This window comes from Chelonus insularis, unplaced genomic scaffold, assembly GCF_013357705.1.
Source record: "Chelonus insularis isolate UGA/USDA-ARS -01 unplaced genomic scaffold, ASM1335770v1 scaffold_229_pilon, whole genome shotgun sequence".
Classification (NCBI taxonomy): Eukaryota; Metazoa; Arthropoda; class Insecta; order Hymenoptera; family Braconidae; genus Chelonus; species Chelonus insularis.
This window is the reverse complement of record NW_023276790.1, coordinates 139323-163545: the sequence shown is the minus strand read 5'-3', so window position 1 is coordinate 163545 and position 24223 is coordinate 139323. Positions and strand designations below refer to the sequence as shown.

The following is a 24223-nucleotide window of genomic DNA, read 5'->3' as shown; positions in this document are numbered from 1 at the left end:
AGAGAAAAATTTTTTTACATTTCCTGAAAATGATCTAATCTACCTTTTTATGCCATTACATGTTTAATCGATTATATAATATAATACTATTGAGCTAGCCGTGAACCTTGCCATAAACAGTTGAATAATTTATTATTGAGCATTGTTAATGAATATAATCAGAAGGGAATTATTTATTTATAACATTTATTAAAATGAGATAAGAATAATAAGAAATATTATTTTTAATAATTGACAGGTCTTTTTCCGTAACAAGGTGTTTAATTGACAGCATTTTTTTCGCTCTCACGGTTATCAGTTCACGGCTATTGAAGTAATTAAATTGATTATAAAAACAATAATTACAGAATATTTAGTTTTTATTATATATTCTGCGAATAGATATATTTTATTAGTATATTAAAAGTTATATATTATATTCATATATTATGATATTCATATATTTTCCGTTCTTAGAAGAATGACAATATTGATGATCGATTTCAAATCAATCTTTGATTAGTTATACTTTTAATAATACTTCCAATCTTATATGTATAAGCTTAAATAATGGTTAGTTCTCAGAACAGCCAAAACATTTAAATATAAAATACTGACAAATTTATAAATTAAATTTTTAATGTTTTTTTTAGAGTAATTATGCTTTACATTCTTCATCATTGCTTTCTTCATCTTCATATTTTTTGAAGAAGTTTTTAATCTCTCTTTACATTAATTCAACTAAAAAAAATATATTATTATAAAAAATTATACTTTTATTTAATCAAATAAACTCATAATGAAATGTTTTGTCTGAAACTTACCTGATTTTTATCAATACCAGTATCTACCATCATCTTCGTGGGGGATACTGTGGTATCTATTTGTCGAATACTACCATGATGAATATCATCATCGAAGCATTTATTGCACCGAAACCTTCATAGTAGAAAAATTATCAAGATCGTAGAAACAAAAATCATAATTTTTAAAATTCCACAAGTTAAAAACACATTAGGAAAATCCGTAGATACAGTTGTACCCTAAAAAATAAAAAAGTTAATATTACAATTGATTATTAGAATCAATTCTAAACAGTCACATGTATTGATTTATTTATTTATTCAAACACAATCTGTTTTTTATAAATTAATAATAAATCACACTTACACTTGATGAATCCCATGCATAATACTGAGGTTTTTTAATAATCATAAAAATCATATTTAATCATATAACACAGCCCATGATAAATGGAGAAAGAAATCTCCAAGTCACTTGCCAATAAATTCCTGGTCGATATCCTGTCATAATTTCAATGTCTTTCGAAAATCTAGAAAATACATTATGCTAAATGATCTGTATTATTAATCAATGTAAATATTTTTTCAAGATCACTGAGCAAACATACCTCTCATGACCGTATATGTACCCAACAGCTATCATTTCTATGAATGCGATTAGCCCAAGGCCAATAGTACTGACAACACTATCTTCCAGTTCGAGCATGTATTCGCCAATTCCTGAGCAAAATAGGACTCCGCCGTAAAAAGAAATAATACATACAAGACCAGTGATACATGGCTTTTTCCACATTTTAAAAACGTCTACATTAAAAGTGGCACAAAAAATTCCTTCCAAAAGACTAATTTGAGAGACTAACCCAAGTAATAGAAGCATTAAAAAAAATGTAAAAGACCAAAATGGGGCATTTGGTAATTGTAGAATGGCATCAGTAAACACTATGAAGGTCAAACCAGTACCTTCGACTACCTAAAATAAGTCATTATTAATGAAACATATTTATTATGACTACTTTATGTTTCTAAAGATGTTTAAAAGTAATGTATTTGATTAAAAATAAAATGATTACTTAATTAAAACTCACAGTATTCAATTGTTCTGTAACAGAGCACTCTTGTAATGTAAAGTTAAATGAATCAGAATTATTTATGTAAGATGTAACAGCTATTTGATAATCATTTTCTGTACTGTTAAGATTTGAAAGCAATTCATTGATGACAAGAAGATTTTTATTGCTAGAAGTAGTTTGAATAATTTTCCATATTGTATGGTTACAGAAACAAGTATTTTAGTGAACCATGTTCCTTAATAATTACCCTTCCAAACATTTTGCAACATTAGTTACGGCTTTGAGTCTTGATATGGTGAAGACAACTGAACTTGCGAAGACTGCGGTAAATGCATTCAATATAATAACGAGAATAACATCTCTTACACAATTATTGTTCGGTTGATTGTAACTTCCAAAAGCTATAAATGTGCCAAACACTGAACCAAAGCTGTAAAATACTTGAGTGGCAGCATCAAGCCATAATTTTAGTTCTGATAATTTTTTCAACTATAAAATAATTCCAATTAAATTACAAACAAAAAATAATACTATAATTTAAATAATTTTTTTGAATTTATAAATGTGTTAAAAAAATACCTGTGGTGTGAAAATGTACACAAGACCAATATCTGCATCTTTCAGTTATTCTTTTTATAAAAAAAATGGTTAAAACCATGTACGGAAATATCGAAGTAAAATAAATGATCTGAAATCCTAATAAATTACATAAAAAAATGTTCCATCTTCAAAGTATAAAGTATAAAATTATCATCAAATACAGTGAAAACAGAAATTACTTTTCTAAATGATAACATTCCTTCAATCATAATATAATAGATAAGAAGCCAATTGCAAAATACGCATAAAACTAGTCACCACTTAAAGTTGAAGGCTTCATGAGAATCTGTAATGGAAGATGCTACATCAAGTATAACTCTATACCAGAAATAAGTCGTGGATGAACTTTTGGCACATTCGTTAACTGGATTTCCTGTAGTGATATTGATCGGACATTTTGACCAGGGTAAAGTGGCCTAAAAGAAACTTGAATGAATATATTTTGAAAGATACCTGTGTCTACTGATTACCTATCAATGATTTTATATCTGCAAAGTTAGGGCACATCCAAAAATTTGACAGATTCAGGAAAATAATAACTCGGAACGTGTTTTTATCAGCCATCATGCTGCTTGAATGCAAAGAGCAAAATTTTTAAGTGTTCCGGAAGAGAAATAAAAGATTTTATCATTACTTACACTCATATCTTGATCCATATCTAAACAGAAGAATTTTCCTACGGCCTTTCAATGTCGAGTAAGCAGAAAACAATTTTAATAATTTTGATTGATTATGATGATGATGAAGAATTATTTACACTTGGACAATAAATCTAATCATAATTACTCATTTTTAATCAACATGAATAGGCATGAATATATTATTAACTGCCCATCAGGAAGTTATTGTAATGGGGTTGATTTTTGAAATTCGTAATTTTATCATGTCTTTACGTTTTGAAACATTTGAAAGCATATTAGAAGGTTTAAACATGAATGTACGTACGTATATTTGTACGTACGTATGTCAGGTTTTTTTTCGTTTTCGATATCTCGAGAACCACTGAAGATATTGACTCCAGACAAATTTTGTCTTTTTTTTTTTATAACAAAAAGAGTGTAAAATAAGTTGAGTGAAGAAGACATTTGAAATAGATTCTACTTATTAAATGATTAACATTATTGGCAACTGAGGCCAACATAATATGATTATTAATAACTTCATATGACTCTAGACAATTATGTATTGTTAATAACAACAGTTATTTTTTTTTGTAAATAAAAAAATTAAAAGATGACAAAATTATGGATTTCAATTAATGGGAAATTCGTCGTCAGGGTACAAACTAAGCCCAGGCCCATTTTTTTAAGTGTCACAATTATAATAATTTATTAATATCTTAGAAACTAGAAAAGTATGATAAAAATAGAAAATTCACCTGCAATGATTTTATAAGATAAAAAATACACCACGAATTGATGACGTTGTGGTATACATTATGGTCCATGTTACATAACGAGAAGCTATTCTAATACCACCCAACCAAGGATGGATTGTACTCCACATTCTTAGAGTACTTTTTCTCATCTGTTGACCAAAACCCAATTCGATTAAAAAAAAGGAATTCCTTTAAATAAGAGCATGAAGAAACAGGCGATGAGAAAAGCACCTGTAAATAAAGTAAGAGTAAAATAAAGTTTAGTTTAGTATAAAGTTAAATTTTTCTTTTTATTTAACATAGAAGTAAATAATTATCACCACCATGTTCCTGACATAAATATGGAAATCTCCGAATATTTCCTAAACCAAGACTGTATCCAATTATAATGAGAAAAAATTGCCACTTTCCGTTCCAAGTCGGTCGATCTTTATTTTGCCTGTTCATGACTTTTTCTAAAGCTTTCAGTATCTTAAAACTTGGATTTATAGCTCTTGAAACTTCATCCTTCACATCTCTATGAATATCATGATTAGTATTTCTTATATTTGCCATTTTCAATAAATACTTGAAGCTTTTTTTACGTTCTATTTATCAATTATTTTGTCATAAAATAAAAAAATATAATTAATTTTATTATGATTATATTTTATAATGATCTCCAACTTTTGATTTCACATTGTTTACATTTCTGTTTGTTAACACTTGTTATTAATTTAACCTACAATTTATATAAGAATGTATTTAATATTATATAAATTTTTGTTACTATTTTATAATTTTCAAAAAATAAACATGTTTTGATTTTATTATCACAATTAAACACAGCTGACGATTCTTATGGCATTAGCCATTCCAACAATTACATTTGCATGATAAAAAATCAAGATAAAGCACGAATACTTAATAGAAAAGTATTGTTTATTCAATTTGAATTCTTTTTTAAAATATACCTTTTACTGCTGTTGGTTATCACTGATTGTTACATCAACAGGTTTTCATCAGTTTGTATTAAATTTTTTTCAATTCTCTTACTTTGTTTTCCTTAAATTTGATGCTTTTGCGACTCCATAGACTAGTATTATACGCAATATATATTAAAATGGGTTTAAATAGACTAGAACCCATGTAAATCACTTTTACAGATTTATATCAATTTTTTAACCAGTTGAATTACTTATGAATGAATAAAAGTATCAGTTATCAACTCAAATAATGAATGAATGTTAATCTGATGATTTCAACACTCGTATTACGAAGAAGCAATGTATAAAAGATCTTTTATATTCTCTCCTGGATACAAAGCAAAATTGACATGCGCGAATCCAAATTACTCCGGTATAAAATCAATCTTATCTATGCAATGTTTATCAACAATGAGTTTTTATCAGCTGATAGAACGAGATTCATGTAAACAATAGCCAGTTTTAATAAAACAATAACTTAAAACAGTTCTTATCATTGAATTTAAAATATAAAAATTATTTTGTTGTTCTTTTTTAGTTACATACAGGCATGTGCATTTAATAGATTATTCGATAATTCAACCCCTTTATATAATGATGTGTGCTCCAATATCTGATGAGAAAATTTATTGATAAATAAAGCTTCAACAGATTTTAGATTGCATATAATGTATGAAATATTTCCTTGTATTAGAATTATTTTTCTTTATCTTTGGTTTCAGTAGCAAAAGAATGCTTTTTTTAGCATCTTTTTTTCTTTCAGAAATATTAACAAAATGTTAAGAAATAATTTTGACTCATCAAAGGATTGAGTTAACCTGTACAAAGAGTCTGGATCCATAGCTAAATATATTTTTTAATTATAAATATAAAAAATACTCTATTATTCTTCATTTAATTGTGGTACTAAAGTTATTGTATGCACTTGGGATGATATTATCATCTTCTCTCCAAAAATTGTACATGAGTCTTAAATTTCATCACATGATTAAAATATAATATGTAATAAAACTATTCTTGAATATTTATATGAAATAAGCGTAGTTATCACTTTTAATTGGAGTAAATTATCTATTCAAATATTTGATATTTATATTATTGTCTTCCAGAAGATCTAAGACATTGATGTTTAAAATTCAATCGTTTTCATAAACGATAAATGCTCCATGAGTCGATTCTTAGAAACAAGCCTTTTGATAAGGTTAGAAACGTCAGCGTTGATGTGTTGTGTTTAGAACTCTTAATTGTGCATCTGAATAAGAGTTTGATGCTACTTAAAAATTAGTGATAAATTTAGAATATACAGTTAAAGCCTTTTTTATTAAGTAAAATATCTGTATTTATCAATATAAAAATGAATCTCAAAATATTCTCATTATTTGTAGTATGTAGTTTTTATTTTACATTATTCATATCAAATTGTGAAGCTAATAAATACTCAGCTGAAGCTAATAAACCCAGAAGAACAAAAAAAGTACCTCCAGAGTCAAGTGATATTCCAGTTCCAACATCAATTCGCGAATTAGACAAACCTTTTCGAATGTCTAAATTGAATTTAGTATGGGCCAAAGCTAAACATGTAAGACAGATCATTTTCATTGATGTTTGTGAATAACTAGATTATAAAAATTTAATGAAACTTAATTTTACAGCGATTGACTGATCCGAAACTTCAATCACTATTTAGTGATTTGAACATGCATGACAAAGAAGAATTGACGTATAAACATTATAGAGCTGAAGGTAAAGACGAAGATGGATTGGAAGCAGCAAAATTGAGAAAGAAGTTGATTGGTAAGTATTAACTATAAAACTTGAGTTTAAAATTATATAAGCTTAGAGTTTATATTTTTTATTTAAATTCAAGGCATTATGAGTACTTACGGTTTATTGGATCACTTTGGTGAAACTGATAATCCAGAACTTTTGAAACGTCATAAACCATTGAATGATGGAAGTAATTATGTTCCTAAGGAATTATTTGAGGATAAGCGACTTAATCAACTATGGGCTAAGGCAGAACATGCTGGATTCACTCGTAAGTATCCTTATAATTTAGTTGAGAATTTAAAAAAAATACAATTATTTTTTAATATGTGATGAACAAAGATGAAGAATTAGAAGCTTTGAAAGAAGAATTTTCTCATCATCAAGACAAAGTTAATGAATATATGAGCTTATTAAAAGATATCGATGCTGGAGACCCAGAGACATATAAAAGTAAGTATAAATAAGTTAAAACATTGAATGTGGTAACCAGATTGTGATACAGTAGATATTAATTCAGATCGAGTCGAAGAGGATCATCCAAATTTAAATGAAATCGACCATAAAGAAGAAATAGAATCTAATTCAATACCAATAAAAAAAGATGATTATATATCTAAAGCCAATTTACTCCGGTATGTTAAATCTTTTTTTATTACCATGATGATGTAATATTCAATTTATATTTTTTAATATTTAAATTATAGAGAAAAACATCATGAAATTAAGAGTGGCTATGATCGTTTAGAAACGCGTACGGCACAAGGTCCTCATCATCAAGAATTTGTTGAACCAAAAGTACAAGGGCTATGGCGAATAGCTAAAAATGCTCAGTTTACTGCTGATGAGTTAGATTCTCTCAAGGTAAGATAATAACAATAGTTGTTTGTAGAAAATATTAATAAATAGTACCATTATTTTTATAAAGGAAGAACTTCAGCATTACGAAACAAGATTGCTGAAATTACGTCATCTTCATACAGAAGCAGCTCTGGAGGCTGCAAGAAATGGAAAAAATTATGATCCAGACAATTCTACTAAACAGAATATCAAAAAACATGCCAGGACTGTAGAAAAACTTCATGCGGATATTGAATCGAGAATTTTAGAAAGACATACTGAACTGTAGATAAAAAATACATACGAATCATATTTAGCTTTTTTTTTATTACTATAAATGATTTAATATTTGTTAAAAAGTATCTAAGATAAATAAATATTTTATACGCAGAATGATATTTTATTACTTTGAAGATTTTATTACGCGAAGGATTGTATGGTGTGGTTTTGGAGATGTGTAACTTGAACTGCATATTTACTGAAGATTTGTATTTCGGTAAATTTTTGAATTATTTTATGTGACTTGAGCAGTTATATATCTCAAGTTCTAGATTTTATCTTATCTATCAGTTTTCAACTGACTTCCTCAATCGAGAACGCAACTTTGATTAGAATTTTATTGACTGAATATTCATACCGCACTGTCCTATAAAAATAATCAAAGTTTTCTTTGATGATCGCTTACTGATCAATAACATGGATTAGAGACTATTCTTATTAGTGCAATACTTTTGAGAGATTTCAAAAATTTGGGTTTCTCGAGTAACACCTTTCGACTTTTTTTTGTTAGGATTATAAGTTGAGTATTTTCAAGCTGTAAATGATATTCATGTTTTAAATCCTTATTCAATTTACGTCTACACGAGAAAAAATAAAATAGATCTACATTGATCTACTGAAATCCATTTTTTGGCACAATTAGATCTACTTTAGATATACATAGATTTACTTAGATCAAATTTTCTTCAGTTTTTCAGATATGAGTAGATTAAATTAGATCTAAAAAATGGCGAAAATGTAGATCTGTGTAGATGTATTTTATTTTTTCCCGTGTAGCTAATTAAAATAAATATTTTGAAGCAAGTGTATAGTTGTAAAACATACTTTCTTTAAATTATTTGACAATAAATACAAATACTTAGCTTGAAATTTTCTATCGAAAAAAAGATTTGTTTCATTACAATTATTATAACAACTTATAAATTATATTTGCTCTTTGCATACATCCCTGATATTTAGCTAGACCAAATTGACTGTCAGCTGCACATGTCATTTTTGTGTGTCCCTTTACAATGAATAAATCCTTCGATACGGAGGGGGGGGGGCACGTGATGAGTAAATCAAAGAGATTACACAAAATTCTTTTATACACAAAAAACCCTATCAATTTATATAATTGATGAAATGAAGTTTTGTCGTTCGTGAGATAGAATTAATAGAAATAAAACATGCAATAACTGGTTTGTTTATGAGTATTACATGTGACCTTGGGCGAACCTCTGTTACAGTGGATGATTTTTTTTTGTAAACAGTTTTTATACATTTTGGTTTTTCGAAGGAGAAAGCCCTGAAGGATGATACACACGGATCTGCGGTATGCAACGTGTTTTTGAATTTTTGTGACACACAAATCCTCTCAACACATTTATAAAAACTATAATTTTTCTCTCTTTTACAATGTAATCAATATTAAGAATACACGAGGGAATGTAAAATGAATTTCCACTAAAAAAAGTTGGGTTCATCATGTATATATTATTTATTTGTAGTGAGTACAATGTTTAAAAAAACTTGAAAATCATTTCATGTTTAAGTTTAATATTAAAAAAAGTTTGGAAGCTCTCTGGCAATTACTCCTACATCGTAAAATGTATCCAAATATTGATTGCAAACTTCGAAATTAAAATCAGCATGCTGCTCAATGTAATAGCCCCGACCAAACAACTCTATGTCAATTATCTCATCAGCATATGCATTCAAATGATTGAACGACACAGATTCATCAACGCTGTTTAATTTGATACTCCACATTACATAGGGGCTGAGGAAGGTGTGGCTATTAAGAATTGTCGTATATACCTTGTTAGGGTCAAGCCAATTTTTGTTTTCATCTTGGGTAAGAGTATAAGAGATAGTAATATCATCATCAAACGAAATAAAATAGTATCGCTCTCCGCATCGATAGTAATAATTTCCAACCATGGTCATGGTCAGCGCAAAGTTTTGAAGCACCGAATTTAGATTGTTTTGCAAGGTACTGTTCTTTAATTTTAAATTTATTCCTATATCGTTGTATTTCACGGAATTGTAGAACAGTCCTTTAGATATATCCGCTTTGAGTAAAATCTCCGAGCCGTTTAGCAATTGTTGTACTTCATCCTTAATTGTATCATGTTTCCACACATAAAATGGTGAAGAGCCAGTAGTGTTGCTGTTGAATATCTTCTTTTCGTGAATATATTTGCTGTATTCGCCTATTGTCGCTTCACTTTCGTCAATGTGATTTTTCATATCCATGATTCTGTCGACAATATTAGATCTTACTGATTCAGTGTCCTTGAGCTGCATATCAGTAGGCAATTGGAACTTCTGTAACACTCGAGCAGCAAATGGGAAAAAATGTTGCTTGAATGCATGCAATGCTATGCCGTACTTTTCTAGCAGTATGTTTGATTGTATTATCAACTTCAGATCAATCACTGCATTGCTCAGTTCGGAATTAGTGATATGGATATTAGACATTGATGCAGATACAATATTTGCTATATATTCAGCTTGTGCAACACTGTCCGCGTAAGAATCAATGCGGTCGTAAATATCAATGAGTATAGAGAAACCCTCGTCGATCTTCTCAAAGTAACGCATCAAATTACTCTGGAGTTCGAAAGACATTTTCTGGGTGAATTTTTGCAACAATGATTTCACATCCCTTAAAGCTGTTCGAACAGTCCATTTAGACATATCCAATTTGGCATGTGATGATCCGTTCGCTGATTTCTTAATTTCGTTTATTGTTTCTTCAATTTGACGAAAATCGGGTAGTATTATGTCGTACACTTGCTGTTCCATTTTTTGCAAATCTTCTAATTGCTTGTAATATTTAGACATCTGATTATCAAGAAGACTCATCATGCTTTCATCATTTTTGAGTTGTGATGCAAAATCAACTACAACTTTTACGCTGTTTATAATTGTTTGCACATTTTTTATCTGGCGAAGAGACCTTTCACGCGCTTTCTTTACCTCGTCTTTATCTTTATTGCCCTCTTCCTTCGCTTTTTGTAGACTATCTTTTTCTGACTTTGTGAAATCAGCTAATTCTTTATTAATCTTTTCAATATCTTCTTGTTTCTGAATTACGTCTGATATAGATTCTGCTTTTCTGAACATGGCTTCTTGCAGTTGTGTCCTGAGTTTGAATATAATTCGACGTTTTTTCATTTTATCTTCCTTTGATGCCGATAAATCTTCCACGTATGTTTCCAAGCTTCGTACAGCTCGAGACAGCTGAACAGCTGATTGTTTGTTCCTTTCGTCCATGATTTTAGTTACTCGAGATATAACTTTTAAATTTGGATCGATGGAAGGAACTTGTGGTCGTTGACCGGGAACTTTGTCAACTACCAATCCTTCTGTGATTGATGCTGCACCTGTGACTGCAGTACCCACTCCAGCACCAATAGGTCCGAAAAAACTTAGAGCAGCCCCTGCAAGTTTCAGAGGTAGAAACATGGCACGCATTCGCATAATTTGATGGATCTTTGATTTATCTTTTTCGAGTAATTCTAGTGCATCTTGAGTAGAATTTACATTTTTGTTTATTTCGTCAACTATTGCCTTCACTTGACTGTCCGAATCGTCCCACAGTTTATCAATTTCAGGTTCAACTTTTTTATGTATAAAAACTTCTGCTTCCCGAATTTTATTACTAAGAATATCTTTGTATTCATCGCGGTACTGTCGAACAACTTGTAATTGCTGAGCTTCACGAATTTCTTTTACATGCGTTTCAATTGTGCTTAAATATCTGTACAAATCTACCACAGTCTGGCCTTTTCTCTTTTTTTGGAGTGTAAAAACTTCGGTTAAAGCTGCAGTATATATATAATTTAAGACTTTTTTATTTTCCAAATTTGTTTCAGTCTTAGCATATTCTTCAATACGAGTAAGTATAGAAGCATAGAATGGTACCAAATCGATTTGATTTCTCAATTTTAGAAATTGACCTTCTAATCCCTTATATTCATTGACGAAAGCGAGTGTAGAATACTGTGTTTTGATTTTTTTATCATTCTCAAATTCATTAATAAAAGATCTTAACTTCGATTCCATAATATTTTCAAATAAGTTCATTCTCACAAAGTCTTTGAAAGCATTAATAGCAGGATAAAAAGTCGGAATGGACTTAGATGTTGGAAGTTTCTGACCATCATCGTTGATTCCAGCAATTCCATTCCTTCCAGAGGGAACTACAGCCCCGTCGGTCCATTTGATGCTACATGACAAATGGGAACAAAAAATGTGCGTCATTCAAATACTAACAGTGTTTAAAGTAAAACTTTCCATAGAATGCAAAAAAATTTTCATTGAACATTAATTGTGTTTAATTACTAATAATGTGTTTATTTCTGTGCGCGGTGGCTAGAAAAGAACAAATAATCTAACAGATGTTGCTAGTTTTATATGTTTACTTTCAATCTTAAAACAAGTGTAGTATACCATGAAAAGTTTTACTCCAAAAAAATTAAATTGAGTCAATTTACGGTTTAGATGTGGAAAAAAATGAAGTACATTCTTACTCGAAATATCTTCCTTTCAAAACAAATATTGTGTACTCAATATGATAATGGAATGTAACTCGTCGACCGTTTGCCGTTTGCCTTCCTCCTCGTCCACCTTGACCGAGTGGTCCTTTATGGCCTGAAATTTACCGTTGGAGATTATTTAATTGATGATAATTTATATTCCCATGACAAAAACCAGCTACTTGTAAATGAGCTTTTTATACATTAAACATTACTAGTTCAATTGTTCGATTACCTGAGAAATTTGATGTTTTCATATCAATGGACCCTCCTAAGCTATTGATTATAATATCACCAGCGTTTCCACCAATGCCACCAGAACCACCATCCCCTATAACATAATAACAATGTCTTAATTTGTCAGGTATAAATCTAAAGATTGCTAGGAAAATTCACAAACCTCCATCACTCGGTTTCACCGCCGGTTTTCCAATAACATCAATATAGTACTTTTCTGATGCTAATCCTGGTTGATGTGACTCTTCGTATTTCTCCATTACAAACTCGTAATTATGATTTTTCAAGTATTTTCGAGTTTCATCGCCGTATCTCTTAATCTCGAAAAATGATTCTGATAAACCTTCTCCAGGGATTCCATCCGCACCTGAAAAAAAGAAGACGTGAGCTAAATTATATTAAAATAATAACTCGAAGAATATGTATAAACGATAAGAAGTTCATTAAATATCACAGCAAAAAATTTTAAATGGAGAAAAAAGTCTAATGTTCTTTAGTCTCAACTGACACCAAGAAAAGAGTCGAGCGTTTGTAATGACAAAGTTCGTTGCTTGACATTTAAGGTATAGATGAAGGTATGTAATTCTTAACAATATTGCTTAAATTGTTAAATTCTTTACCATTTCCACCATGTTGCCCTGGTCCTCCTGTTCCACCGTTCGCATGTATTTCTAAGTATTCTGAATTTATAAACTGTTTACCGACACCGAAAAAGTGTCCAGCGGGACCACCAGGAAGACCTGGTAACCCGGTCCCTCCATTTTCAGAGTTGAAAGAGGATGATTTTGCTGATTCTTTTTCATGAGGTTCTCCTGCTTTTCCATCCAAAATAATCTTTGGTCCACCCATAACTTCCCAAGTAGGTGCAATGATAGACAGTTGCATTTCAGCACCTGTTTTGTTTAATGTGCAGTCTATGAATACTTTGTTTAAGGCAAAGATCTGTGCGATTTTCGCCGTAGTCCAGCAATCTAGTTTTATCACTTCACTTATTCTGACATTGTACCCTTTGACAACTATCTGCTTTGATGATGATATACACAGGATATCAAGTTTGATGGTAAAGGCACTGAATACATCTTTCAAATGTTTCAATTGGAATCGATTGAGTTCCAAAGTTTTAATTTTTTGAAAAGGTTTTTCACTTCCAATCTCTTTTACAATATTTTCTAAATCCGTTATATCCTGCACGACTAAATTTTTTGAACTTGTACATGATGTTATAATATTTGTGATACGTCTGTCATCTCTTAAGTTTTGAGATTTGTAAGCCGATAAGTTTTCATACACATTTTTTAAAAAATCGTAAAAATTTTTTAAATTTCCTATTGAATCTACGATGTTTTGCATCTTTTTCTTCAACAACAACATGTGTGTATCTTCATTGCTATTCGAAATAGTTGTGAAAAAATACAATTTTTCAATATTATCGGCAATAATGTCTAAGTTTATCAATGATAAAGGTATATTCAGAGTATTGGATGCATTCAAATATTCTCGGAAAAATGCTAGTGGTTCATCAACGTTTACTTGTGAAAAAGTATTGTAAGCGCTTGAAACTCGTTGTTGTAATATTTCGATGTCATCGTATTCTTCTTCCATCTGCAAATAGTACGTAAGAGTTTCATCGCTCATTGTTTGCAAGCGATTCGTTAGAGCATCCCTGAATATGTCGTCAACAATTTGGTCAACCGTGATTTTTAATGATTTAGACAAGGCAAAACCAAAATCGCTCTTTTGCGATTGAACATAATGAAGACTGTTTACTATTATGTTACCAATGTTATTAATTTCATTTCGATACTTTGGGTCATTTTCCAGTAATCCTGTGCGTGTTGGCTGTCTGAAAAGAGTAATTCTTGTGTATGAATCGTTTTTATTCTCTAACAACACATCAATTAAACCCACAAACATTCTGTACTTCTCGGAATTTTTTGCTCTATCGAGATAAGTTTCTTTCTTCCTTTGTAAATAATTAGCTATTCCTTCTAGAACTGACTGATTATCATTTACTAAAATTAACGTCCCGTTATCTGCCACTTCATATAAATTTTCTACTTTTGTCGCTACCAAAGCGATTCCATCATAAAACTTTGGAATGTCTTTGATAAACTCACCAATGTGCTCCATTAAATCGTCAAAATCGTTTTTGTTTCCATTAATTTTCAATGACTCGTAATTGATTACGAACATGAGTTTTATGCTCTTTACTTGATTCATGAGAATGTTTTGAAAATATACTGAAGAAATTTCATGCTCAACATTCCGATTATCTCGAAATCCCGCGCAATCAACGTATGTCACGTTTCTTTTGATATCAGTCATTAATTCCGGGATCAGAGTTTGCGAAGATGTTCCATTCCCAATTTTACCGTCTTCATCAATAATTACGAAATATCCGTTTTGCTTAATTGATTTCAATTTTCGACCAACGAGAGCGGAGATAATGGTGGTTTTTCCTGCACCCGTATTTCCCATTACTAACACAACTTCTTCATGTTCACCATGTAAAATGAATTCGCCCTTGTGTTCTTCCCAGAAATTGATAATTTTCGTATAATTAACGTCGACATTTTCTCTATCGATGCTATAGTTAGTTCTCAGATTAGCATTATGATCAAAATTCCTCACCATTGCCAATAACATCATTGATAATAAAGCCCGCGACATTTTGGCGAAATGTGAAACTTTCTAGCCTACAGTATTTTGATGCTAACCGGAATCAATCTCCTCGACAGAAGATGAGCCGCACTATATAGATCGTAATAATAACGGTCAATATTGCGGTTTAAGTGGTACCAGAAGAAAAGACAATATATTAGAAGAAATTATACTTAGATTACGTATAGCTGTGAATGATCGATTCAAATCGGGTACGGAATTTATATTAGTTTCGACTGCTTACATAACCTGTCTCATGGGTTGTTAAGCAATTCAATAGAATAGAAAAATAAAACATCTTCTACATCATTATTCAATAATTAAAAATACTTCGTAAACATATGTGTTCAAGATTAAGCTGAATACATTAAGCGCCTAGAAAATTAAAATTCGATAGTGGATCTTTTAAATTAAGTAATAAAAAGTGTTTTGTATAATTTTTTGGAGCTCATTTTTCGAAACAATAACTATTGAAATTGTTCCCTTACTATATACAATTTTAGTAGTCATGTGACTCTTTATAAAACCACATTTTTAATTAAGTAAGTAGGGAAGATCTTCAATTGTTTTCTGGTCGCTCGCGTAATTATAAAAAAGAATATCACAACAGTGATATTTTGTAAAATACTAACAATAGAAAAATATAGGAATATTGGCAGCTGTATAGGAATATGTTTCGATGTTATTTCAGATGTTTAATAATTTCTATGAAGGCCATAGATGACAAATAGAACAGGTGAAAAATACTTCAATATACTTACAAATTATCATTATCCATTAAAAAAAAAAACCCTGTGGAATATTTATTTTTTTGCTTGATCTTAATTATAGTTTTATAGTCCGTGAAGGTCATCATCATTTGTAATTTTTTCTTTCCGTTTGATAATAAAGCCAGCGTTAATATTTTGTATGTTCAATAAAAGACAAAATGTCTGGTGGTCTAACTGCTTTACAATGACAATTAAAAAACCTGTTCGTATGTTGAATGAGTTTTCTATAGATATTTTTTATCGCAGAGAAACATTAAAAAACAGACAGACGAATGATCTATTGGTGTCACGCTGTAATGGACAATCTTTAATGTGACACAAGAACAGGTCGAGTTGACAGGTGGTAAACAACGCATCCTTAAAATATTAAGCTTAGGAACAAATCGCCATGAAGGCGGGTTTTGATAGGCCATCCTTAAAATATTCGGCACAGAAACAGGTCTCAATATGGCTTGGTATAACAAGCTTCTTTCGAATAACCGGTACAGGAACAGATCACAGTGAAGAAAAATATTTTTCATCATACCAGCGCGGAAAGTTCACTTTTCCAGTGAAGAGGGGTTGAACTTTCCACACAGGTATGAAATATACTATCTACTTCCCTAGGTGTGAAATGTACTATATTTCCGATTGATTTCTATTTAAAAATACTCTGCGCTTTGGAAAATATTTGATTAGATCCTATTGAAGCTATATTTTAGAGAAAAAATATTATTTTCCAATTTATTCCCATTAAAAAGTACTCTGCATTGCTGGTAATTTCTGGTTAAATCCTATTGATAAAAAAAATCATTCAAATTTATTGTATCTCTTCCAATTCATTCCTATTAAAAACATCTGCATCGCATAGGAAATTTCCCATAAATTCAGATTTAAAATTTTTAATCAGATTCAGTAGAAAATTTTCGATGCAAAAAACTGATTTATTCCCATTGAATTTTTTTTTATCGGAATCAATCGGATTATTTCATAAAGGTTGCCAAGATCTACAATTAAACAAAAGCTACTTAATAGTCGTGGTAAAATTAATACAAATGTGCATATTTAATTCAATAACTCACTTCTATATTCAAAATAGATCAATTGTTTAATCAATATTACCATAGTGATAACTTTTTTTTAAGAAATCAAGTCTACTTATTCAATTGAAACAATTTCACGTTCTAAACATAGACATTATTGTATTAGTCATGGCAATGGCAGTACAAGAACGAATTATTCCTTCATCAAATACTCTCGTGAAATATGATAATCCTATATTAGTAATAAAACATCCAGAGAAATCGTCAAAAGATACTACGCGTGGAAAAATAAAATCTGCTTGTAAAGCTAAATCACCACTTCCACTAACAGCGGATGGTAGGAAAGAAACTCTAGAAGTACTTAATAGTATTTTACCACCTAAAGAATGGGAGGAGGATGGTCAGATATGGACCCAACATGTTTCCAGTACTCCTGCTACAAGATTGGATGTTATTAATTTACAAGAACAATTAGACATGAGATTACAACAACGACAAGCTAGAGAAACTGGAATTTGTCCAGTAAGAAGAGAACTATATTCTCAATGTTTTGGTGAGTTATCTTTGTAATTTACTAAAAAACTGTATGTTATTAATTGATTTTATCCTAGATGAAATCATAAGACAAGTAACGATTAACTGTGCTGAGCGTGGATTACTTTTGCTTCGAGTAAGGGACGAAATTAAAATGACTATGACTGCTTATCAAACTCTTTATCAAAGTAGTATTGCATTTGGAATACGAAAAGCATTACAGGTAAATATTTAATAATTATTTGATGATTCCATCATTATTAATTAATTTTTTATCATTTGAAAATTATTACTGTATTAATTAGGCGGAAGAAGGCAAAGAAGATTTAATTACTACAGCAGAAGAATTGAAATCTCAAAAAATTGAACTCGAAAAAACAGTAGCTCAGTTGCAACAAAAGTTTGAACAGGCTGAAAGAAGATCAACAGAACTCCGAGATGCTGAACAAAAAAAGCATTCTGAAGAAATTGAATTTCTAAAAAAAACTAATCAACAACTAAAAGTAATTTTCAAATATTTTCTTCATGTATCAACCATTATCTTTATTATTGCTATTATAAAAATTTTTAATTTATTTATAATTATTTTAGACTCAGTTAGAGGGAATAATTGCTCCAAAAAAATAAAAAAAAAGAGATAAATTTAAAAAGAATATTGAAGAAGATAATAAATAAAATTAACATATATTTTATATTTGTTTATATGATTGTTTATCGGCATGATATTTTGTTTACAAATATATGTAAGTAGCATTAAAAAAGATATAAATATTGCTCATTAAAGAATATGTCTGATAATATTCATAAACATATAATGTATTTAATGTCCAATTTGTCGCTCTTTTCGTGTCAACTATCTTCACATTTTTACTGAATCTCTGCAACACGAGTAACTCGGCATTGGTATTTGTCATTCCAAAAGGTGAGTATGTTAGATACACATCATGCAGTTATAATTGTTAAAGAGATTGTAGTATTTCCTGTGGCACTTATCCTTGGTCTGGTCTCTTAAAATATTTGACATTCAGCAAAGTGGAAACGGATCCTGAGGGGTATTTCAAGCCTCAGGTGACACAAGAACAATCAAGTATCCAAAACGTTTATACAATAAGTGATATAAGCTTATCCTAGAACTAAAATTAAAGTAAACTCAAGTACGTTCATTCCTTATTGAGATAATCATTTTGGAACAAAACAACCCTAGACAACAGAGAAGTTGGAAGTCCTATAACAGTCAGTAGACACAAATATACCAGAGGTATATCATTACCTCTGTTAATATTCTTACATTTCACGACTAACGAGCAGAGTGGACTATAGGCCTGATAATATTACTCCTCTTCTCCTCGTGAAACAACCCTAAACGTTAGAGAACTGATCATTTGTCTTAGATATAGACAAATCCACGCAATTGCAACCAGAAAATTTTCATTAATACAGTGCTAATTTATCTGACTAGAATATTTTATCTATCATTCATATAATCAAATCTACAAAATAATTTATAGAATTCATGCACAAATGTTTTTCGAATCTTTTCGAGAAAAAGATTTTGAAGCAGCGAAAGCTTCGTCAAGATGAGTCATACATCCATAATTACCCTTTTTCAAATAACAAGGTTTTTCTGAAATTATCTTTTTCTCTGTATGTACATAATTCTCTAAAGAATTTTATTAATAAGAATCTAATTATGCATACAAAACTATAATCTGATAGTTACAATTATAAGTAATCATAAACTAATGAGAAAGGTGTCTTATAAAGCTTTAATGCTCTATTCCATTAATTTTTTTTTCTTTTTTTTATAATAAAGAAATAGATAATGGTGATAATAGTATGATATATATTTATAGTAATAGTAAAAAAAATTACAAGTATTTGACCAGTAAGAAAACATGTAATTAAATATTATTATATCATTTTGGTGAAAGAATAAAATGTTGATAATAATTTTTAGTAAAATCAACCATATGATCTAATGTACATTCAGGTAAATCTTCAATTGGTACAGCTGGACTACCTGAAAATTTAGTAAAAGACGGTACTATCGTTTCTGGGGGTATTACTGCACCATCTTCAATGTAACAGCATTCTTTGAGAATACATCTTCTTCCCTGTTATGAATAGAATTTAATTATGACTACTTTCAATAAAAAACCATCAGCATAAATCAACAGGCGTTTTTCAATTTAGAAAACACGAACACACAAAGTAATTCCATACACTTTGGGCCTCAATGAGAAAGAAATATTTCAATTTGGAACTGTCAGAAAATTGTCTTTTTTTTTAACTGAAAATTTCACTTTTATTTTAAATAATAGATTCTGGATCACATAGAGCATTACTATAATTTGTCGTCACCAAATAATTTGCTCAAGCTTTTCCAAATTGCCATATTTTTCTCATTTGAAAAAAAAAACGTGCTATTTCTAAATGAAAAACATCCAATATCATTATTTAAAACGTACAAAATTGTGTCATTATGATTACTTACAATAACAACATTCTTTCCAATATAAACATAGGAACCCACTACGGCTGCATTTATTACTGTACGTTCACCAATAAAAACATGATCACCCATTTGCAAAGGGAAGAATGCAACACTGAAAAATATAAAATGTTCAACATGGATTCTATGAAAAGTTTTACTGGGTTCACAATATTTCTTCTCAAAAATTATAACATTCTATTAAATTAATGTTAGTATTGCTGAGGCATCCCGAAAGGACCTACTTCTAATGAACACGTAAGAAATTAATCTGCAAGTAAATAATTGCATAGTTAAATTTACTTTAATATACTTTAGAAAAGTAATTTGAATATGGGTTCGAATTAAAATTAACTATAATATGTAATTACTGAGTTTTGTTTTAGTGTAACTGTTCTGAAATCATAACATTTGCATAATTTGATAACAGAAGCTGATGATAATGCGAAGTTATCCAATAATTATATTATAAATAACCGAGACATTTGCTTTAAATCATCAAACGTACCCTTTACTAAATTTCTTGAATGGTGGTCGAATGACAACATTTTTGCTTATTATACAATATCGACCAACTCTTATATTTGCTAAATCTCCTCTGATAATAGCATCAGATTGAACAATAACTTTTCCATGCAAAACGATATTCTGTGATCCACATAATACTGTTTGACGACTCACTCTATTCCCAGACGTCTAGAAATGGCAAAAATATTAATTATCCATCAGAAGTAGATAGAAAATTGATTGATTGTATGAAATTTAATTGTATATAGAAATACCGTTTCTATGTACTCAGTTTTATTGTAATAAACATCTTCTGGTTCCATAGTAGAAACACATTAATAATTAACAAATTCGTTATTTGTTATTTACGTTCTTGAAGGTGGACATTACTTATAATTAATGAGTGATTTTTGTATTGACCACATTGTTTCGCATGGTATAGAAAACACAATGCACTATATGTATGAAACTGAATTGAAGAATATACCTAGAAATTGCAATTTTTATTAATTACATATAAATACTGTATTAATAAATAAATTAAAAAATGAGTAATGCTCCAAAAATATGGCTGCGTTCAATTTGAAACTTTTCTTGCTATATGAAATCGCACTTTCTATAGTCATGATGTAGTGGGAGAATTTGAGTGCGCTTGTGCAACAGAAAAAATCGTGGTAGGAGTAAAAGCAATGTTATGTGGAGAGGTCAAAATATCGATAATATACGGATTCTTGTCGAATAGTTCAACTATAAAGTTCTTACTGTGTTTAACCTCATTTGAAAAGCACGCTTTGTAACGTGAAAAGTTTTCATATTATTCCTTTTTCATGTTTAACAATCATCATTATTTTTTATATTAAATCAATTAATATAGTAATAATAAAATATTGAAATATTTATCGGTTTAAATAAAATAATAAGTTTTGTGCGCAAAATGGACAGCAACAGTACGGTGCACGTTGAAAGTAACGAAATTTCTGAAGCCGAAAACCATCATACAGAGAATGGTGAAGTTATTGCAGAAAAAAGCAAAGATGAATCTCCTGTTAATGAAGATAATAAAACTAAGAACAACGATCCATTACTTCTAGATAAAATTCAATCACAAATTGAGGTAATTATTTATATTGCAATTCTTCTATCATATCATAACCTAACTTTTTTTTGTTTTCATACTGTGTTATATTTCACAGTACTAAGAATATTAGTTTTTAATTTAATCTCATGAGAATTTTGCAACGATTTTTTTACATGATAAAGAAAATTTGTTTCACTGTACAGTGAGATCCGTATATATTTTTAAAAACCTGAGATAGCTTGACTCGTGTATTTTTAAATAAAATAATTTTCAAGTCAACAATATTTATGTAAATGATACTTGAAAGTTTAATATTTTTAATTAAATTAGTTGGATGTACATACATAGACTACTGTCCTTTCATAGAACAATGAACTTCGAAATGTATTCAAGATGTGCAGTTTTCTCCATAGGTATAAAGTATAGATCCCTAAGAGAATGCCAGGTAAAACGTGGGAAATTTTAGACACGTACTTAAGTACGTCAACTATAATGACAATTTTACCTATTATATCATATGGATCATTATTATATTATATGGATCAAACCAGCCTACTTTTCTTTACCTGATGTTTAATGACCTTCAATTTTCAAAGTTCCAAATGAATAAATTTAAGATAAATTAAAAACTATAAAATTTTAAGATTTTGTAAATGTATTAAACAATTGTATTATTTGTATAATAATTTCATACCTCTAAATGATATTATTTTAAATGAATTTAATTTTTTTCAGTTTTATTTTGGTGATGTTAACATGTTACGTGATAAATTTTTAATTGAACAAACCAAACTTGATGAAGGATGGATTCCACTGTCAGTACTTCTTCAGTTTAATTTGTTGGCATCATTAAGCACAGATACTGATGTTATACTAAATGCCGTCGAAAGAAGTGATTTGATGGAAATATCGGAAGACAGGAAAAAAATACGTCGACGATTAGATAAGCCATTGCCAATATACAATGAGGAGTATAAAAAAGCCCAATTAGCAAGAACTGTATACATGAAACCATTCCCACAGACTATTGGAATTCAGGATTTAAAGAATTTTTTAAGTGAATTTGGACCAATTGAAAATATTATTGTATGAATAATTTATTTAAATACTTGAGTTACTATATTTTTGAACAGAATATTAATAATTTTAATTTAATTATTTTAGATGAGAAAATACAAAGATGAAAACAAAAAATTCCAATTCAAAGGATCAATATTTGTTCAATTTAAAAATATTACAGATGCTAAACAAGTTGTAGAGAAAGAATCTGTTTTATATGATGGAAAAGAGATTATTAGAAAATTTAGGTAAGCTTTCAAGAGAATGCATAAATTTGTATCTATCAATACTTGTATAATATTTTTAATTTATAATCTTGGAAATTTTTAACGTCAATTATAGTGAAGACTATACATTGGAAAAAAACGATGAACGACATAACAAAAAGCACAAGAATGACTCTAAAGAACATAAAAAAAAAGACGTAAGTAGCAATTTCGACAAATGCTCTTTCATTATTATACATTTAAAGGATGGAATATATTATTTTGGACTTTCTTACAGGTAGAAACAAGTGACAATGAAAAAATAGAATCTGATTCACACGAGTTACCAAAAGGATCTGTTTTACATTTACAAACTACATCAAATAAAATTTTATGGGAAGATATAAAAAAATATTTTGTTGATCTTGGTGAAAAAATAATCTATGTTGATTATAAGAATGGATCTTCAAGTGGCTGGATCCGCTTTCAGGGTACAGATTCTGCAAAATCAATTTTGACAAAAATTACAGATAATAAGGTATTTACTAATAAAGTTTTAAGAATATAAAATTTATTGAAATTATTACCTTCTTAATTAATTTTTTTTTATTTTTAATAATAGATTCAAATAAAAGATTTCGACGTTACTTGTCGATTAATAGAAGGTGATGAAGAAGAACAATATTTACAAAAAGTACAAAAAGAACTAAATTCTAATAAAAAATTCAAAAATAAAAAAAATCGTAACAAAAAAGGTAAAATTTTTAATGATTTAATCATTAATAATATATTCTTTCTTTTTTTTTAATTAAATTAAAATGATGATTTGCCATGCTAATACTGAAAGACAATTTTAGTCTTGTTGAGTTGATATATCGAATATACTGAATGAAGAAACAAAATGTAAATCTTTTCCATAAAACAGTTCATGTTTAACTTTTCACATATTTATGTTTCAGGTTTTAAGACAAACAGAAAACGTTCAGGTAGTCCAATATCTGATAATGTTGCCTCAAAAAAAGCAGCAATTTAATGAACAGAAAGTACCTATCAGTTGATAATTTTTGTAACAATTATGTGTAATTAAATTTGACTCAATAAACTTAAATTAATTAAAATCCTTGGAACTATTAAAAATGAGTAATAAGTATTCAATCCCTAGAAATTTTTTTTAAATATTTATCAAGAAAATTTTCAATCTCGAATGAATTTTTACAATTCTATACAACTTACATGATTTTTTTCTAAATTTCAACGAATAAATTTTCAACTAAAATATCTTGTAATATATATTTTATAAACAATAGTTACAACAAATTTTTTTTCAATAAGAAACGAATAATTACAATTTCTAATTTTCTATTTGTTTCATATTTTTCCCATAACTCATAAGAATTAAATGATGTATTTTATTTCATGTAAATAAAAGACGTATGAATAAAATTTGATAT

At 29.2% G+C, this 24223-nt stretch overlaps 5 protein-coding genes and 1 pseudogene across 5 annotated transcripts; 3 read left to right on the top strand and 3 right to left on the bottom strand.

Annotated features, from left to right (window-relative positions):
* Nucleotides 1-598: 598 nt before the first annotated feature.
* Nucleotides 599-5211, bottom strand: LOC118073157 (sodium-dependent neutral amino acid transporter B(0)AT1-like; annotated as a pseudogene).
* A 780-nt stretch (nt 5212-5991) lies between these two features.
* LOC118073168 (alpha-2-macroglobulin receptor-associated protein) lies at nt 5992-7800 on the top strand. The gene is made up of 7 exons (XM_035093497.1): nt 5992-6374; nt 6448-6589; nt 6663-6833; nt 6905-7015; nt 7083-7197; nt 7270-7426; nt 7491-7800. The coding sequence occupies exons 1-7, from the start codon at nt 6150-6152 to the stop codon at nt 7689-7691; spliced, it is 1122 nt and encodes a 373-aa protein (XP_034949388.1). The 5' UTR covers nt 5992-6149; the 3' UTR covers nt 7692-7800.
* A 1423-nt stretch (nt 7801-9223) lies between these two features.
* On the bottom strand, nt 9224-11083 carry LOC118073145 (uncharacterized). Its single transcript, XM_035093464.1, has one exon. The coding sequence runs from the start codon at nt 10940-10942 to the stop codon at nt 9224-9226; it is 1719 nt and encodes a 572-aa protein (XP_034949355.1). The 5' UTR covers nt 10943-11083.
* A 5982-nt stretch (nt 11084-17065) lies between these two features.
* On the top strand, nt 17066-18095 carry LOC118073142 (33 kDa inner dynein arm light chain, axonemal-like). Its single transcript, XM_035093462.1, has 4 exons — nt 17066-17450; nt 17509-17654; nt 17737-17934; nt 18023-18095. Exons 1-4 carry the CDS (start codon nt 17066-17068, stop codon nt 18056-18058), a joined length of 765 nt encoding a protein of 254 aa, XP_034949353.1. The 3' UTR covers nt 18059-18095.
* A 1157-nt stretch (nt 18096-19252) lies between these two features.
* Nucleotides 19253-21035, bottom strand: DCTN5-p25 (Dynactin 5, p25 subunit). Its single transcript, XM_035093466.1, has 4 exons — nt 20705-21035; nt 20431-20618; nt 19926-20037; nt 19253-19545 (listed from the first exon to the last, which is right to left on the bottom strand). Exons 1-4 carry the CDS (start codon nt 20750-20752, stop codon nt 19348-19350), a joined length of 546 nt encoding a protein of 181 aa, XP_034949357.1. The 5' UTR covers nt 20753-21035; the 3' UTR covers nt 19253-19347.
* An 89-nt stretch (nt 21036-21124) lies between these two features.
* On the top strand, nt 21125-23890 carry La (La autoantigen-like). The gene is made up of 7 exons (XM_035093465.1): nt 21125-21543; nt 22243-22593; nt 22672-22814; nt 22909-22990; nt 23071-23310; nt 23395-23527; nt 23732-23890. Exons 1-7 carry the CDS (start codon nt 21364-21366, stop codon nt 23803-23805), a joined length of 1203 nt encoding a protein of 400 aa, XP_034949356.1. The 5' UTR covers nt 21125-21363; the 3' UTR covers nt 23806-23890.
* Nucleotides 23891-24223: the final 333 nt, after the last annotated feature.